Source organism: Toxorhynchites rutilus, chromosome 1, assembly GCF_029784135.1.
Source record: "Toxorhynchites rutilus septentrionalis strain SRP chromosome 1, ASM2978413v1, whole genome shotgun sequence".
Taxonomy (NCBI): Eukaryota; Metazoa; Arthropoda; class Insecta; order Diptera; family Culicidae; genus Toxorhynchites; species Toxorhynchites rutilus.
In genome coordinates this window covers 197,060,405-197,080,823 of record NC_073744.1, presented here as the reverse complement: position 1 = coordinate 197,080,823, position 20,419 = coordinate 197,060,405, and the positions used below count along the sequence as shown (strand labels likewise).

Sequence of the window (20,419 nt, the reverse complement as noted above, 5' to 3'; positions counted from 1 at the left end):
CTACGCGTCATTTACTTGTTACTTTTTGATCCAAAAACTTGTTTCAATAGTCTTAAAATTGCTTTCAAAACAGGCTATTGAAATCACCAATCGGTATATAAGCGAGCGCCGCTCGTAAACCCACTCAGTTATGATTGAACAGCGATTGGAGCATGTTGTCGCTGTTGTTGTGAAGCTAATTTCGTTTATCATGAAAACGCTGATGAACGGTGTCACCAAGCGCCTGTTTGGAATCCATCAGGAGGAGAGTGATGCCACGGTTCCGCTTGAAACATCGGAGCAGCCGCCACACACACACACACACACATACACACATACACGCGCGGAATTCTCGTTGCTATCATCGTTGCTGAAAAATAATCTGCCAGTTCCCCTGCGAATTGAAAAATACATTCATGCGAAAGAATTTATTTTAATGTTTTCTATCCATATAACACTGCAACCAAACACATTTGGTTTTGTTATTTTTCAATCAATCGCAATTAACAGGAAAGCTTCTGAATATTTTTTTTCCCCATCAGTGGAAATTTTCGTATCCAATATTGGATGCATAACATGAAAAACGGAAAATGTTTCACATCGCGAAAATCAAGTCATTTTCGAGCGATTATTTGCTTTCTACTCATATAATGCTGCGACCAAATACATTTCGTTTTGGATTTTTTCAATCAAGTGCGATCAACCTAAGACCACGTCTTTCGGCAATTTATTAGAGGTGCAATGAATCTTTAGGAATTCCCGCTCTACGCGCACTGGCAAACAATGTTTACTCAACAATTTCTCAAACTAGAAATGGGTGTTGTGAGAGAGGATTAGCGAACGCGAAAACGACAAACGGGAGAAAGACACGTTTGGAGGTTGAAGGAAATTGGCAGAAAACTTCTTCATTCTATCATTCAAATAATGTGATTCATACCACATCGTTCGGCCAGAAAGAGATTATTAATGTTCAAAGGAGGAATCGAGTCCTCCGAGGAAATTACCCAGCGCAAATTAGAGTCGACTATCGATTGCGGCATTCGTACACAAATAATTTTATAATGCAGTTTCACCAAAGTGATTTCTTCGGATATATTCACTACATCATGTCATGTATTTCATATTCTTCATTAAGAAATCCATATCCATGGCACCTATCGGTAACGAATTATTATCGAAACCACGATTTTCGCTAAATGCTCCTTTCAGTTCGGCCTGTAAAAAACTTTTCTGTACTCCAATCCATCAAATTTGGAGCCCTGAAAAGGGCCGTTGATTATATGCTAAGCTAATATAGCACGCTCTCCTCGGATACGATGGGCCAGCTGGATGTCCTTGGGCATGATGTGACGCGTTTTGCATGGATAGCACACAAATTGGTATCTTCGAATAAGCCTCCTGCAGCGTCATAACCGCGGAACTTTGGAAGCGCAAGTCGGTTTTGAAGTCCTGAGCAATTCCACGATCCAAATGCTGCAAAGGTAGCTGCGGATCAGCAATTCGGTCGACTTCTGATAGCGATCGCTTTTCACGCAAAGTTCCCGGTCGATAGCGATGTGGCTTCTTCACGCTTCCTGCGGCTGATGCGCTTATCCGAGCTGCTTTCGTGGTGCCTTACCGCCGAAGGACTAACGAGCTGTCTGCGAAAGACTAACGAGCTCGAGTCCTCACGGTGCGAGAGTAGAGTAAGAAATGAACGAAAGCAAAGGAAGCGTCATTTTATAAACCATAAAAGTATAGAATCTAAATCCCACCCTTATTATATTCGTGAGTATACAGTAAGCTTATACAATAAAGAGGATGGGGTTTACATTCGATTCTTTTATGTTTTATAAAATGACACTTCCCTTGCTTTCGTTCATTTCTTACTCTACTCTCGCACCGTGAGGACTCGTTTCATCGGGACTAAGCAGACAGATCGTTAGTCCTTCGGCGGTAAGGCACCACGAAAGCAGCTCGGATAAGCGCACCAGCCGCAGGAAGCGTGTAGAAGCCACATCGCTATCGACCGGGAACTTCGCATGAAATTCGTCGCTATCAGAAGTCGACCGAATTGCTGATCCGCAAGCTACCTTTGCAGCATTTGGTTCGTGGAATTGCTCAGGACTTCAAAACCGACTTCCGCGGCTATGACGCTGCAGGAGGCTTATTCGAAGATACCAATTTGTGTGCTATCCATGCAAAACGCGTCACATCATGCCCAAGGACATCCAGCTGGCCCATCGTATCCGAGGAGAGCGTGCTATATTAGCTTAGCATATAATCAACGGCCCTTTTCAGGACGCCAGATTTGATGGATTAGAGTTCAGAAAAGTTTTTTGCAGGCCAAACTGAAACGAGAATTTTCGTTTGGATGCCATACAGCATCGAGAAAATTCCGGAAAGATCTAATCGTTGCTGAAAAACAATCTGCCAGTTCCCTGGGAATTCAAGAATACATCCATGCGAAAGAGTTTATTTTAATGTTTTCTAATTATATGGCGAACACAGTGACCAAATACATTTGATTTCGTAATTTTTCAATCAAGTGTAATTAGCTGGAAAGCTTCTGAAGATTATTCTTTCCCATCAGTAGGATATTTTCGTATCCAATAATGGATGCATAACACGAAAAACGGAAAATGTTTCGTATCGCCAAAATTATATAATTTTCAATCGATTATTGCTCAGTCGCCGAAATTTTCATACTCAGAGAGTTCATTCTCCTCTAGTTTGCCTTCCAAATTGCCATCGTAAACCACACCTTCTCTCGATTCAATCACGCACGAAAAGCATACTGAAATGATATTCTGGTGGTGAAACCGATTCATTTTTCGTGAGGCGTCGTGCACAAATTACGTAACGCGATAAGGGGGGAGGGGGTAGATGTTGCGTTACTTTCTGTTTATTAGAGATAGGAAATTGCGTAACGAAAGGGGGGGGAGAGAGGCGGTTCAAAATCCGGATTTTTGCGTTACGTAATTTGTGCACGATGCCTGAGGACATCGACAAGACAACATCGTTACTGAACGAGCTGAACGGCGAGGGATCGAGGTATTCATTACCTGGCTTGACCTGACCTGAAATGCAATCAGTTTGTTTTAACTGTGAGGGAGCGGAGAAAAGCCGATCGATCAGAAGGAGAAGAGAAGGTGACCAAGAGAGTATCAGCATCGAAATACGGTTCCTCGGGAAGACATAGAAGCAGCCGCCACACACACATACACGCGCGCAACTCTTTTCGTTTGCTGGTTATCAAGAGGAAACCTGGAAAGAAATTATCGTTGCTGAAAAATAATCTGCCAGTTCCCCTTGGAATTGAAAATTACATTCAAGCGAGTTTATTTTAATGTTTTCTATCCATATAATACTGCGACCACATACATTTGGTTTTGTGATTTGTCAATCAAGTGCAGTTAGCAGGAAAGCTTCTGAAGATTGTTCTTCAGAACAAGGTTTTTTGTATCCAATATTGGATGCATAAAACCTTGAGTCTTCAAAGTAACATTCTCGTTTTTGAAGTCACCCAAATATTTATTTATTCATTCATTCAGGATGGATTTAGATTCAACTTCAAACAAATGATCTCTAAATCAACGATAGTCCTACGTCACCCTTGCGGTTATACCATAGATATAACCCACTTCCTGTTTTTTCATTTCAAAATAAAACATGCAAAATGCATACTCTAGTTGCAAATCATGACTATGTACCAAAATTGTTTAAAACTGTCAAAATAATGATAATCTTTATATAGATACACAGTTGCATGTTGATTCTTTGCGGTCGTATTCAATTCGGATATGGGTGCCATACTGGTTGGAATTATTTTTCCTTGAAAGAGCAGTGATGCATAATTTGTATGACAATGAAAGATAAACAAGATTTTTTCAATTCGTCGTGAACTTTAGATGTGTATCTACTGAATAATGTGTTTTGAAATGCTGTTTTTATATAAAAAAATATATTCTAAAACTCTCGTTCGTGTGCCATCTTTCGAAACAGTCCCTCAAAATAAGGTTCTGGTTTTTGCCTACAGTTCTGCACGGTAAAAAAGGTTTTTTTTTTTGACTGAACGCGAAGATTTAATTTTTCACTTGCATTAGTTTTTCCAAAAATATACACTTTCGCGAGGAATTGAAATTCGAGCAATTTGAAAAAATTGTCACTTTTTTGCAAAATTAACAACAAATTTCGCACGAATTACAACAACTTTATAATTCGTAGGCCATCCTTAGTTTCAAATCTATCCTAACAACGTATTCGGCCACATACTGCCTATTCTTCGGCAGTTCTATCCTTCTATTCTTCGTGCGATCAATCTACATATGTTATCGATTGGGGTTGAAACTGGTAAAAAAGCAGGTCGAGAATCGTCCAGAATCGAAGCCCCAGTCCTATGAACCATGTAAAGGACTTCTGACTTTTTTGAAAAGATGCTTTATTCTGTTGGAATCAGGGATGGTAAAAAATCACATTCAACGATCCATGAATACTCGCGTAACTTTTGAAAAGGTCCTATGTAACAAATGTAAACAAATCGAGTTAATAGATGCACACTATTAGTTTTCAATCATTACAAATGCATTACAAAAACAATCGTTCACGTATCTATCTTCTTCATCTTTTTATCGCTGATAAAAAAAAATATCCAATGTACAGATTCGGATTTGAAGCAGCCGGCTGTTACTTCGGACGCCACTTTCCTCCGACGCCCGAAACGTCCGAAGTAACAAAGCAGTCAAAACAACACGATGTCGTATTTCGGTCGTTTTGAGTATTTGTTTCTTGCAGGTGTTGTTATCGATTTCAGTGCAATTCAACGAGTGATAACAATAATAATCTGTCTTTAGAACGAAACGCTGATATTTGGATTGTTGTTCATTAGTTAGTTTCAAATTCTAATCGTGCAACGTAATATGTCCAATGCGCAAATGCGGGCAGTCAAAACGTCCAATGTAACATTTTTCGCTCCGAGGCTTCAACTTTAATCTCAAATCACGGAACAATAGTTACAATTGGTTTTATGGAGTTATTCTTGACAGCTAGTGGCGAAAGCAGCGATAAAGATTGATAGCTTTTAAGACAATTCGCGAAATAATGTTCGGGTCTTCAACTCCGTTTTTCTCGAGTTGACGAAAATGTTACATTGGACCTTTTCAAAAGTTACGCGAGAATAAGTATATCCCTCTAGTCGGATGTTTTTAAATCACCCCCAGCAGGCGATGCTCTTTTATTCTTCATATGTACACAGAGAGAATACTTGGAACGGTGAGCTACCAAGATATCAAAAAAGCAATATGAAAGAGGAATCCCCACTGTATGCACTCTCGAAGCATTACTTCTACTACTCAAGTTTTATCGTGAGTGCAAGCCACAAACGATTAATCCCATCCCATAGAGCGGATGATGAGTTCTTGATCGGAAAGTGTAACAAGAGACGATCAACTGAAATCTTACGACACTCATCGAGGGATTCTTAATTCTCTATTGCACTGACCGCAGTGAGTGGCTGACTCAGTCTCGTGTCGATTTTATTTTGCTGTCGTCTCCCGCCCGATAAACAGCAGACGGGTAATGGATGCAATTGATTCATTTTATTACCAGCAGATTTGGGCGAATATCATCCCGCTCAAAATCGTTTTTTAGATTCCAATCATTCTGAACATTCACATTTCTCTCCAAATAATTGTTCCAATAGTAATTCAATTAGTGACTTCACGAAACACCTTTCGAATTCGATTGAATTTCAGACCCTTTTTTATTTTGTAGATAAAACGGATCACATATTTGATTAATTCAATTCTGTGTGGTTACGTTCTTCGCTGCGAATGAATGTAATGAATTAGTATGGACGTATGTTAGTCATATATCGTGGCCTTCCGACAGATGTGGCAGTAGATTTATCGAATGACTAATGTTTTTTTTATATCCCTTCAAACTTGTTGCATCTCTCAAGTGTACATACTGCTTTGACCGCAGATTTGCATGGTTGAATCTGGTTAATTTCAGGTATTCAGTCTTCATATTGTCGAATGAATACTGTTGGAACAATAGGTATCGCAGCAAATGATTATCAACATCTTACCTTATCATCAAACGGTATGCGAATAATTTCAGTGAACTGACGGCATTGGAATATATGCTTTGTGAGGACCACACAATTATTATCAGAGCGAATAAACGTCCGACTGGAAGTCATGAACATCAATTCAATGTGCCCAAGATAAATTTATCCTTTGAAGGTCATTAACCTTTCTAAAGATTTTTTTTTTATCCCATTTATTTATTTAGGGCTTATTAGCATTTCAGCTGTAACAGAGCCGAATTTCAATCGTGTACATGTCACATGGTTATCATATATCTATAATTAGCACATTACACAGTTGCCATTTGCCAGTATTCCTTCTATACCATTACATATGGTACATTCACACAGTAGCCATTTAGGCGTAAGAGTATTCTTTCTGTTCTTCCATTATCCAGTTGGACCAAGGACAGCGGAGACAGTTGATTGATCATTGTTGAGTTATTTATAGAACAGCAGCCCGATGTGTCTTGCACAGCAGAGCAGTTGTATGGATAAATCGATCTTATTTCGACCGTGGATCGATCCCCATCGCTGATGATTGTTGCGTGGACGTAGCTATTCTGTAACAACACAAAGATGGTCAATGAGGGTCCTGAGTTTTGAACTCACGATCGATCGCTTACTAAGCGAACGCGCAACTAATGTGGCTACGGAGACCCTCAAAAGACTTTTGCATCGGCCGGGACTTTCTAAAGATGATCAGATGGAATATATTCCAATGTCGTCTGGAATAACGTTTCCAACAACTTATGATCGTAATATTGTTTTTGCTATTATTCTGAAGTTTCATAACACGGCTCTCTATTGATTATTCGCCGAAAATGAGTAAAACATATCCTTGAAGTTAGCCTACGGTTTTAGTAGCAGTGCAATATGGTGAGCCAGTCTCAGGATAAGAAAACATTTAAAAATAAAGCTTTTTTTTTGAATGAATCAATAATAAAACAAAACGTCAGCTTTGTGATAGCAGAGAATCATTATCCATTTGAGTTGTATGAGTATGCCTCTAAACCCTTGAACTAACTTTTTATTCGTGTGAGTGGAAAAGTCATTTGATACAGTCCTTTCTGATAAACAAAATCTAACATGAAAAAAATTTGAAATTTGAAAAAGATACTCAGCTCAAACGGAGTGTAAATCCGGGTACGAGTTAACTCAAGATTCCAAGATCAAAGTACGTTGACCTACTTTCAAATAGGCTCTACACTTTTAAACTGAACACTCACTAATAATGCGTATATCAGTAAACTCTTAACGTTGGGTACTTTAGAATACAGCAAATATTCTCACGAAAGAATCGTAAAACGAAAGACATTCCGATTTATTATATTTATATTTGAAGTATTATCACGAGCTGCACGCCCAGCGATGGTAAACACTTATCAGTTACACAATTTTTTTGTAGTGGATTAGGGTGCTTATCAGTGTTGCGTCCAACAGAAATACTTACTTGAGGTATTTACCTTATCTGAAGCGGCTTTGTTTACTTTATCAATGTGGACGCATTGCATAAACATGAGTGTACGGCTTACTATCCAAACACGTACAAGATTTTCGGCTGGCTACAAGCAATACAGATGAAGGTAGAGTCCGAGAAAATTCTATTCAAATTCTAGTAGAGCTTCCTTCAGCGTTTCAATCTTCTCTTCACAGTTGAGCTACTCCAGTCAGCGACGTGTAGCCATCACGATCCTGTACACCATATTGGTCTCTCAGGCCGTTTCTGCAGGCGAATAGACATTCAAATTCAACGTGTCCTTTCACGGTATCCAGACGAGTTCATGCCAGATTCGTATCGAAAGGTAGCTCTTCTGTCAAATTGCGAACATCTCGACCAACTGACAGTTCGTGTACAAATGCAACTTCAGTGTGTACCTTTATCTTTCGATATCCTCCTTCCGTTCTCACTCATTTGATGATTTTTATTATACGCACGCCAAAGCAGTGCAGCATTGCGATTCTACAGCAGATATTGCCGTATCTCTGGACGACCTCCCAAATATATTATGGGAACTGGACGAGGATGTAGTAAAAATACATCTTTTTTGGTTGTTAATTAATACATTTGCAGGAATTAAATCATTAACGGAAATCAAATTTACCGCATAAAATGAATATTGTAAAAGAATAACGAATTTTCGAATAGTGTAACCCCCTTTCTACCATGACCTGATTAAAATGTTGCATCTTGTGTCTGTTTTGTCATTGTTTGCTCTGAAGGTAAGCTTTCGATCAAAAGTTAGACCCAGATACACTACTTTTGAAAACCATTCAATACTATTGCCATTAAGACTGACTGTCACTCAAAAGCAGAGATGCCAACCTTCCTGATTTTTCAGGATTTCCCAGACTTTTTGACACGCTCCCTGATATCCTGACCAGTGCCACAAATTATCAAAATTTAATCACGAATGAAAGAATTAGCTTTTCCCCAGTGTCGTATGAATTCTCTTCGGTTGAAACTCAACAACATATCAGTCATAATGAGTATAACACATGAGTCGAGACGCGTAATCTTTGTCTGGTATGTTGAACAAAAACAGCATGGACGAATTTCGGAAAGCCTGCATTCAGGCACTTTCATTACTGTCAACAGTTTCATGTGATTATCACGAACGTTAAGTTTATATTGGTAAATGACTGGACTAAGCGTACCATCGGTACTTCGCGTACCTGCAGGCATAAAATAGACCCCATTCGTGGTCCTTAGCTTCCTGTCCAGTAACTCCTATCCCTACCTCCCCGTGGTGCCGGCTGGGGTACAAGTAACCATAGTGAAGATCGGGTAACCAACCCCGGTGGATCTTGGTCGTATGCTGACAGGGAAGGGGGCCCATCCGAGCGTCTGTTCACCATGGAGGTGCGGCTCAAAACAGCGTCTGATCCCCATGTTAGGGGCGGCTGATCACTGTCTTCGTGCCAGCGGGGACTCTAAAAAGAGCTGTGCACGACGGTCCTCCGGCGAGACAGGGGGTTGGTGCAGGCCCTGCAAGCCATCCATAAAAATAAAACGCACAGGAAAATTCACGAAGAAATTCGAGACAGGACAATCGGACTAGACCCACGCAAAGAACACGGACTAGAGATTGGAAACTCGGAACATGGAACTGCAAGTCTCTCAATTTTCTTGCGAGTACCCGAATTCTTTCGGAAATATTGAGAGCCCGCAATTTCAACATCGTAGCGCTGCAGGAGGTGTGCTGGAAAGGTTCGATGGTGCGATCGTTCCATGGTGGATATACCATCTATCAGAGCTGCGGCAACACACACGAGCTGGGTACAGCTTTCATCGTGATGGGGGAGATGCAAAAACGGGTGATTGGTTGGTGGCCGATCAATGAAAGAATGTGCAGATTGAGGATGAGAGGCCACTTCTTCAATATCAGCATTATCAACGTCCACATCCCCCATCTAGCTAGCACCGATGACGATAAAGAAGAATTCTACGCGCAGCTAGAGCGTGAATACGATCGCTGCCCAAAACACGACATCAAAATCGTCATCGGTGATTTGAACGCTCAGGTCGGCCAGGAGGAGGAATTCAGACCGGTAATTGGTAGGTTCAGCGCCCATCAGCGAACCAACGAAAACGGCCTAAGACTTATCGACTTCGCTGCCTCCAAGAACATGGCCATACATAGCACCTTCTTCCAGCACAGCCTCCAATACCGTTACACCTGGAGATCACCACAGCAAACAGAAACACAAATTGACCACGTTTTGATCGACGGTCGGCACTTCTCGGATATCATCGACGTCAGAACCTATCGTGGCGCTAACATCGATTCAGACCACTACCTGGTGATGGTCAAACTGCGTTCTAAACTGTCAGTCGTCAATAACATAAGACACCAGCGCTCACAGGAGCCGAACGTTGCTGCACACATCTCTTTCGGGAAAAAAAGCGCCGCCTGGAAGAGCGCCTCGCACAAAGGCTTTGTGCCGCGGGCCGAAATGTGCAGAAACAAGGAAGGAGGCATCTTGACGAACGAACGCGAGGTGATCGAAAGGTGGAGGCAGCACTACGATGAACACCTGAACAGCGCGCAGACAGGAGACCTAGACGGCGTTGAGGAGGACTACACCGGTGCAATGAACAAAGACGACGTACCACCTCCGACGATGGGTGAAGTTAAGGAGGCCATTAATCAACTCAAGAACCACAAAGCAGGATGGCCTCGTAGCGGAGCTCTTCAAGGGAGGTCCGAGAAAACTTGTAGAGTGTATGCACCGGTTGATAGTCAGGATCTGGGACACAGAACAGCTACCGGAGGAGTGGAAGGACGGGGTAATCTGCCCCATCTATAAAAAAGGCGACAAGTTGGATTGTGGGAACTATCGTGCCATCACAATCCTGAATGGTGCCTACAAAATTTTGTCTCAGATCCTCTTCCGCCGCCTATCGCCAATAGTAAGTAGATTTGTGGGAAGTTATCAGGCCGGATTCATGCCCGGTTGCTCGACGACGGACCAGATTTTTACACTGCGGCAGATCCTCCAAAAGTGCCGCGAGTATCAGGTCCCTACACACCACATCTTCGTCGACTTCAAGGCCGCATATGATACAATCGACCGACGACAGCTATGGAGGACCATGGACGAACACGGCTTCCCCCGAAAGCTGACAAGACTGATTCAGGCAACGATGAACGGTGTGCGGTGCAGTGTGCGGATCTCAGGTGAGCTGTCGGAATCATTTGAGACTCACAGGGGACTTCGACAAGGCGATGGAATCTCCTGTCTGCTCTTCAACGTGGCGCTGGAAGGTGTTATGCGGAGAGCGGGCTTCAACATGCGGGGCACGATTTTCAACAAGTCTAGTCAGTTTATCTGCTTCGCCGACGACGTGGACATAATCGGAAGAACACATGCGACGGTAGCCGACTTGTATACCCGACTGAAACACGAAGCAGGGCTGATTGGGCTTGGGATCAATGCGTCTAAGACTAAATACATGCTAGCAGGAGGGACTGATCGCAACAGAGTTCTTCTTGGTAGTAGTGTTGTGATCGACGGCGACGAGCTCGAGGTGGTAGAGGAATTTGTCTACCTTGGCTCGTTGATAACAACTGACAACAACAACAGCCGTGAAATTCGAAGACGCATTGTCAATGGAAGTCGAGCCTACTATGGGCTCCGCAAATCCTTGAGGTCCAACAAACTCCGACCACGTACGAAGTGTACCATGTACACTTCCCCAATTCGACCGGTTGTTTTCTATGGGCACGAAGCATGGACGATGCTTGAAGAGGACTCACAAGCGCTTGGAGTTTTCGAACGCCGAGTGCTCAGAACAATATACGGTGGTGTACAGGAAAGCGGAGTATGGAGAAGGAGAATGAACCACGAACTGGCGAACTCTACGGCGAACCCAGCATTCAGAAAGTCGCCAAGGCTGGACGAGTGCGATGGGCAGGGCATGTTGCAAGATTGCCGGACAGCAGCCCTGCAAAGATGGTGTTCGCATCGAATCCGGTAGGAACAAGAAGGAGAGGAGCCCAGCGAGCGAGGTGGTTGGACCAGGTGGAACTGCAAGACTTGGCAAGAATCGGTGCAGCCGGGAGTTGGAGAACTGCAGCCATGGATCGGGACTATTGGCGAAAAATTGTGAAGAAGATCTAATCTCTCAATGGGATGTAGTATCATTATAAATAAATAAAAAAGTTGACATTCATCGCTTGCAGTGAATTTTTATTGAAAACGTGTTTGATTTCCATATTTAGAACAAAAGAATGGACTAGGAATCCGGAAAAGGCAACAATAGTTTTCGTTGAACGTTGACCGTTGTTCGGTGTTGAGCGTATCGCTAAACCGGAAATCAAAACAAGATTATGTTCGTTTTCCGCTCACCCATTGCCCTTTGTTATTGTCACCCATTGCCCATATAATAGGGGGTGTATGCCATTTCCGGCCAATCGGGAGTAAATTCATAAAACATAGCAAGAGTTATCTATACATTCTGTTGCCGAAATCGCCAAACACAAGAATTTTGTGTGATGAATGACCATGCTTTACCATTAATCGATTTCACTCTCAATTGGTTGACGTTGAATTTCATGCTTTGATTTTCACTAACACGCAATGATTTTCAACTTTTACGTTACGAATATCCTGACGAAAATGAAGATGTAAATGAAAAATGAACTTCATGGCAAGCTGATGGTGATGTTCATTACACTGGTGTTCATTGATAGTGTTGTTTCATATTTATCGACTCTTGCTTGAGCTTGAGGTTATCAATACAAGGCAGGCTGAAATTCGCCGTATTTGAGTGGCTTTGACTAATCAGAAAAAAATCCATATAAATATACTGGGAGTTTTGCTGGTTGCGTATGAGAACCGTCATAATAGTCTACATTAAAAAGCTTTCCGGTCCGCGCTTATATAATGCTTCCTCTTCCTTCCGTTATACTTTATCTATTCGCATTTCCGAAGGTACAGTGTCGAAATTTTTTGAATTTTGAAGTTAACGTGAAAGAAAGATAATCTATAAGAATCATATGCCCGATGGTTCTCGCAATTCAATCTCAATAAAACGAAGATTAGAAACAGAATTGGAACGGACATTATGAAATGAATATTAGCGACCAAAATTATGTACAGTTAAATAAAAACGATACAATTTTCATTACATGTTCGCAGCAAATAACATCCAAGTAAAACAATCGATGTACAAGAATTTTAGAAGTAAGAACGTGTAAGCATCTTTTTTTTATTAAACTGTTATTATTATTGAAAAGTGTTTTAATTCTTGAAGAATATATATGAGGGACTTAGAATAAAAGGGGTGTAAGCGATTTGATCGATTTCTCTACATCGACTCTCTCTTTTGGTCATAACTTCGCAGCAAATACATTCCCAACTGTTTTTCACAATGTGGAAGGTAGGTCAGAATCTTATCTATCGGATTCTATAGCAAATTCAAATTGGAACGATTTTGCAGTTGAGTTATTAACTGAATAAAAAGTTGATGAAGAGAAATCGATCAAGTCATATACACCCCTTGCATTCTAAGCCCCTCATATTAAATTGTTTGTAAAGCAAGAAGTTGCAAGAATGATCCGTGAGACACAACAAATGAATTAGCAGGTTCACTACATATGTTTAAAATCTCCGTTCATGTGCATCAGTTGAAACATGGTTACGTAAATCGTTACGACTTGTGCGTTTCATCTATGCATCGATTTTTTTAAAGCAAATCGTGGTGGGTGATGAAAACGGGTCATTTTAAACAATCCGACTGACCCGGTCTTCACCTGAAAAATAATCATGATCTGGTTCAGGTAGTATTGGAGATGAATTCTGTATTGTGAGCTTCTACAAAGAAACCAGTCGATACATTCCCACAAATACTGCACGCAACTGGACAATTTAGCTTCCATAATTAGATAATGTTTAGAATTGTTAGGCTACCTGAAAGATTTGAGAACTTCCTGAATTGATTGCAAAACAACACTGTGCTTATAAAATTCAAAAAATAATACTTTTGTTTTCTCCAAAATGGGTACGAACTTTCCGGACAACCCAATATGAGCTATCCTGATTTTCCTTGATTTTTTTTTTATTCTCCCTGATTTTTCAAAAAAATAGTTGGCAACCCTGCTCAAAAGCAACTGTAATCAATTGACAGACTAATGATAAAATCGCTTGTGTTTAATTCAACAGGAAATCCGCTTGCTGTTAAATACCGAACCAACCCTCATTCCATCCAACCAAAGCTCCACAAATAGAATCAACAAACCCCAAAACAATTATTTGTTATCGACAAGTTTCCTAATCACAGCGATTGTTTTTTTCTTCCCATTTTTCCAAACTCCAACACAGTGAGCCAGCAGGAGGACAATGATGAATTTAATCTGAACGACTTCCGGGACGATAGCGTGGGTGGTCCCCAACAACAACAACAGCAGCAGCAATCCCACTACAACAACAACAACGACCGAAGGCCATCGTCCGATCGGCCACTGCTAACCCCCTTCTGTTCACTCGATTACGACTTTTACGAGGACATGGACGAGCGGGACAGCATCTACTTGGACGCTGTGTCCCTCACCTCGGAGGGTGCCGCCAATCGGAAATCGTTGTATCTTTCCCGCCAAACCGTGTACCACTCGGCGGAGGAACTTCCGCTGGACGCAGTGGTGACGCCAACTGCGGCCGCGCCTGCCGGCAATGGTGCACTGAGGGACATCACGACAACCACCGAGTCACTGCTGAACGACTCGCGCGCCAACGGAGGCCTCCCGAACATGCCGTACGAACCACGGCCGGGCAGTGGACCCTCGTCCGCCGGCGGAGGTATACTGAAGCGGCCCGGGATGACGACCAAGTACAGCGAAGAGGTGCCCAACCGTAACGCCCCACTAGAATCCCCATCATCCACCAACCCCAACAACTACTACTGTACAAGTATAAGCACTAACACCGACCGTAAGCATGAGCCAAGACAGATAGTTACATATTCGCTGTGGAAAACTAGGGTAAACGCAACCATTTTTTTATTACTATGAGTTTGTTTTCTATTTTGCGCGCGTTTTGTTTGCTTCGTAATCTACCATCGTGCAACTCCAAATGAAATCGAACTAAAAATGGCGATTTTAAAAACTTGTACTTTTGATTCCAACGAAAGTTTGTGTTCCGTTTGGGTTAGAGAAATATGAGATTCCCACAGCATTTGGGAATTTTTGACGTAGAACTACGTCTTTCATTGAGGGTGTCAAATCAGAAAACAGGTCACGTTTTTATGAAATAAAGTTAACGTTAATAACTATTTTTGCCGCGAACGGATTCTGGCGATTTACATACTAAACGAATCGGAAATTCCGTAAGATTTGTTTAATATGCCATACAATAGAATCCCCTGGTTAGTAAATGGTTAAAATTCATGAAAACTTTAAGTGTTTCTATTTTCCCATACATTTGTTCTGTCCATTTGAGTGCTTTCCCGAACAGAGCTATCAATAACGAGCAACTTATCGACGACCAACGGAGGGGAAATCGTAGGATTTAAAGTCTCCGTGAACAAAGGAAAAGAAGAATATGAAGGGGAATACTTGCCTAGAGTATAAACAGTGGATCTCGCTGAGGCAAACTTTCATTCGGCATCGGACTGTTGAGTAATCCAGTTCACTTTGCTTTCGCTGTGCTAATCCAACTTGGAAATCGTCGTTTGATTTTTCTGTTCGTTTTTCGCGTTATTCGTATCGTGTGTTCTTCTTTCCGCGTCATAAATTGGACGCTTCGCGTAGTGTGCGATGAGCAAGAAGAAGAGGAAGGCAGGCTCGAGCCCTGCAAAAAACGAACGCATTGCCAGGGGCAATAAAATTTCGAGGTAAGCGTCATCTAATGATGCACGCGGTGTTGGTGCAGTGAAAAGCGCTCGCACTGAACCGAGCCTTCGCGAATGTGACACCGCACCGAACAACAGCGAAGTAGGCGATTTCGGCGCGTCGGTCGAAAATGTAAACGGCCAGGCAGCAACCAAAATCAAGCTCCCCCCGCTGGTGGTGAAGGCAGTCGCTCTTGACAAACTCATCTGCGAATTCGCATCGATGGGTGTTACAGCAGAGTACAAGCTGTGTGGCATAATTCAGTCTTTTTCCAAGCAGTTAACATTGTTTATTTTCCGTCTTCGTTGGTGCCTTTGAGAATGCATCAATGCATTAAGCTGACGTTATGGCGAAGCAGACGTTAAGGTTGTGCACCAAAAAATTATTTGGGAATACCAAGCATCTTGAATGTCTTACTGTAAAGTGACCAGACGTCCCGCGTTACGCAGGACAGTCCCGCATTTCAACAAAATGTCCCGCGTAAGATTACGTCCCGCGAAACGTCCCGCATTTGGCAAAAGAAACAAAGATGTCCCGCGATATCAGTATATTTCAATATCACAATTTGATCATGTTGATTTTCTTAAATGGATGAACCTCAAAAAAAAAAATCCTTTTATTTGGCAGACTGTGCAAAAGCGCTTCTAATGCATCCTAAGACTAATACGTTGACATCGACAGTGGGCTTTTGTTTAAAGAGTGTCAACTGGAAGCAACAGCAACTAAAATGGAAAATGATTCTTATAAAAGTCCCCTATTGATCCGCAGGGACCAACGCGAGTCAGACGAAAAGATCATCTTCGGTGGTCGACTGTCTCTCCATTTTGGCCATTCACCCTGAAGTTTTCAACGGTCGCAGCTGGGAAGTGTTGAGAAGGTTGGCGGTCTTCGCGACAATGTTTATCTCCAACCGATCCGTCCTACAGTGATCTTTTGGCATAATGGGCTGATACCAGGTTCGGCATAAAGACCACATCACCTTTGCAACTTCCGGCAATCCCTTCGTACTATATATCTCCCCGTTCACCATATGACTCGAAAGAAGAGCGGCTTGGACATTCCCTTCACATCTGTCAGAGACGGACCTTCTTCGAGAACTTGATTTGGATGATGTATTCGAAGTCGTCGCTTACTTAGGGAACGTAAAGATTCCCTGCCATTCGTTAAAATCTAGCATCAAGTACGTCTCGTCTTTCATTAGAAGCACGGAAAGAAGTTTTTCACCAGTGAAAAAGAAATTTTTCCACTTCTTTCGCCGGAAAGAAGTTTTTCACCAGCACCTCAAGCTACTCCTTCTGGTCTCGTCTGACGCTTCCACATGAAAATGTCCAGTTTGGCCAGAATCTCTTTCACCGTTTGGCCGGTTGCTTCGATCTCCCGGCTTAAGAAGCAGCAGGGAGATGATGTTGTAAATACCAGATCGGCTATATCTGGCGGACACAACGTGCCTCAGGATGTCCAACTCCTTCGCTGTGGGGTGGAGCTAGCAATATGAAAAAATCATCGAGATGCTAGACAGTGCTGCTGCTGCGAATCAACAGCCTTGAATCATTTTTGTTGTAGGCTTAATAAACGTAAGATTTAAGCAAAAATTGTTCCATTAAATTATCTTTCATCGTCATTCGAAATTAGTTAGAAATAATTTTTTTTCTGAATGCATACGTTAACACTAAAATCGATGAAAAATGGACTGGAATTCGGTAATATTCGTAATTTTTTTCAAAGAAAATTGTAGAATTCGAATCGTGCTTGCCAGGCGTAAATGCTCTTATTGGGCAAGTGATTTTCAGGCGTAAACAAAATCTAAACCACCGAAAAATCACAACTGAGTGACGATACTTAGAAGGAAATAATACATATCAGTTCAGACTCGTTAAACTATGGTATATGTTCACATAACGTATATACATAACGTTTTGTTATTTGTGTCACGCGTTAGACCTCTGACCATCTGGTCACTTTATCTTACTGGAATGTTATAAGTTATTTGGGTTCGCGTGCCAGTCGCAAAACTGCCTTCAACTAGGATTGCATTTACGCTAATATTGACCATAATGAAGCATTGCTACTGTTTTCGAGGTTGTTATTAACAAAAAGAGTTTATTTCTCTTGTTTAGTCATCAAGAAAGTAAATGTTCTGGAATTTTGTATGTGATTAGGTTTCGCTTGCCAGTAGCAAAACTTCCTCCACTAAGGGTGACAGCTGCGCTTCTCTCGAGCATGAGAAAGTAATGCAACTCTTTTCGAGGCCAGTAATATTAACAGAAGCGTTTCTTTTGAGAATAGCGCAAAATGATGAGAAATGTTTATATTGCTAGTAGTTTCAAGCCACCAATGTATGGCTCTGTATGCATGCTATGGTGAACGCTTGTTTGGCGCTTGGTTTACGCTTAGTTTGTACGAACGATATCTAGAGGTGCGATTCCTTTGAGGCAATACTAAATAACATGTAGCATGATATCTGATACTTGCAAGTGTTGTCATTGTTGTTGTTTACATGCGGTGCCAAAGATATATTGATGTAGTTATGAGATATGGAATAATGGTGCTGGTGCAACATGTATATAATCGACTGTAGCCGAGTCTATGTCAATTTCGAAAAAGGCCACCGGAATAGCCTTCGAGGTAAATTTTCAATGCATTGACATGAAATAAATTGGGACATAAGATTGTTTTGCGAGGGCAAGAATGAATCATCAATCAATTATCGTCAACTGATTCTACAATGAAAAAATCATTTCTGAGATTATTCTACTAAGTAGTTGTTTCTAAAATTTCACAGCATTATAGAATAATATCCGAAGGTATAAACAAGCGACTTATATAAAATAACAGCGTAGTTCTACGTCAACAATGCGGTCGTATCTTGGACACAACCTCCTATAATTTTTGACTTTCGAAAAGGGCGTATCGATTGATAATTTATATCTCAAAAACTATGAGACCTTCCGAAATAGTGTCTTAGAAAGAGTTATAGAGTATTGCTGTTAAAACGTAAAAAAATATAAACTGAGAAAAAAAATTTGTTCTCTTTTTTTATTTACAAAAAAAACTTTAATTTACAATATCTAAAATACTAAATAAATTCTTTGAAATTTTATCATATAAAAAAGAATTTATGTAGAAAATTTAAAAAATGGGTACAAGATGGTAAAACTATGTTTGACGAACTTTGTGGAACATCAATTTTTTATGAATTTTCCAAACTTGGAATTTTTGTATGTTAACAATCATTTTTAGCCACAAATTATGAATTCTGATTTGATTTAAAATAAAAGGGGTCTTTATCAATCTCCTTCTACATGCAACCATTCTTGATATATTTGAAAAGACATTACAAATTTATTGTCTTTTTCAATTTTTTTTTGAATTCATATATGTGTTTTTCAATTTTTCCATATAAAATAGAAGTCATTTCGAAAATTGAAAAATTGAGTCCAAGATGGTAAAACTATTTTTAACAAACTTTGTGGTAACTTTCATGAATTTTCGAAACATCGAATTTTTGTATGTTAACAATCATTTTTAAGGCACAAATTATGAATTCTGATGTAATTTAAAACAAAAAAGCTCTTTATCAATCTCCTTCTAAATGCAGTCATTTTCGAGATATTTAAAAAAAAATATTTCTAATTTATTGTCTTTTTTATAGTAAACTAACTGACCTGGCAAACTTCGTCCCGCCAAAAAATACATTTTCGTTATCAATTTCTTCTTCATGAGTCCAATCGCAGAACTGTTTATTGATTGATCTTCTAAAATTACCTTTTACTATAAAATTCCTTATACTTTTACCAAAACCCGTCATTATTATATCAGATTATTTTCACAATTTTTCAACCACTTGCAAATAATATGTTTCTCCGTCATATGGAATAAATGTTTGATACAGAAAATATGATAGAATAAAGACAGCCCTAAATCGGACAATTCCTTTCTGGAGTTTTACTCTTATCAACACATTCGGCGATCCATTTTTATTTATATAGATAAAAGACGCAAACATCGAATGGACTAACAACGCTTGTCAATATGTAATTGTAGAACACATGCGAATTGAATTTTGCGAGTTTCCCCATTTTCCTTCAGAGTTCTCCGAAAACTTTCAATTGTCATGTTTGGTTGGAATATGCGTTATATTTTTATGAGACTCCCTCTCCTTTCCAGAGAAAGAAAGGGTGTCATACCATCATAGAAACATTTCTCGTACCCAAAAACCCTCACATCCCAAATATGGCTCAATTTGCTTGATTAGTTCTCGAGTTGTTCAGCACCCTCCCCACCTCTTTGGAGAGGGGAAAGGAGTGTCAAACCACCATAAAAACATTTATTGCTCCCTAAAACCTCCACATGCCAAATTTGGTTCCTTTTGCTTGATTAGTTTTTCAATTATGCAGAAATGTATGCTTCATTTGTATGGCAGTCCCCCCTATTCACCATAGAAACATTTTGTGTCCCCTAAAACCTTCGCATGCCAAATTTGGCTCCATTTGCTTGATTAGTTCTCGTCTCGAGTTATGCAAAAATTTGTCTTTCGTTTGCATGGCAGCCCCCCCTCAGAGAGGGGGGGGGGTGGATCGTCTTACCACCATAGAAACATTTATTGCATCCTAAAACCTCCATATGGCTAATTTGATTTTAATTTGCTTGATAAACTCTCGAGTAATGCAGAAATTTGTGTTTCATTTGCATTGTAGTCATCACGATATTTGTATTTCTATATAAACAATATAAACAATACCAAATAGTTGATCCGTCGTTCGTTTTTTAAGCAGGACGAATTTAGTTACGTTGTTAAATGCCAGATGGCACTTTGACCTTTTCATTGAATTTTCACCCCACACATACGCAAGTAACCTTAATTCGACTAAAGCTAAGCACATCGCCAACAAGCTGGAAGTCTTCTTAGATGAGCAAAATTAATTATTGAAATTATTCTAATCACACACATGCTTGGAATGCAGAATAACAATCACGCTATTGTCGTCAATTTTGATGAAAAATCGGCTGGAGAGCACGTGTGTAGATCCAATGCGCCACA

At 40.6% G+C, this 20,419-nt stretch overlaps 1 protein-coding gene across 3 annotated transcripts in view; it reads left to right on the top strand.

The window, feature by feature from the left end:
• Positions 1-20,419, top strand: part of LOC129761946 (anoctamin-1-like) — a 97,818-nt gene that overhangs the window by 41,587 nt on the left and 35,812 nt on the right. For 2 of the 3 annotated variants that reach the window (XM_055759806.1, XM_055759804.1), the window contains exon 2: positions 13,874-14,529. In XM_055759806.1, coding sequence (XP_055615781.1) covers positions 14,059-14,529 — 471 coding nt within the window. In that variant the 5' untranslated portion in view covers positions 13,874-14,058. The remainder of the gene's footprint in view (positions 1-13,873; positions 14,530-20,419) is intronic. The other variant, XM_055759805.1, reaches the window with a different exon arrangement.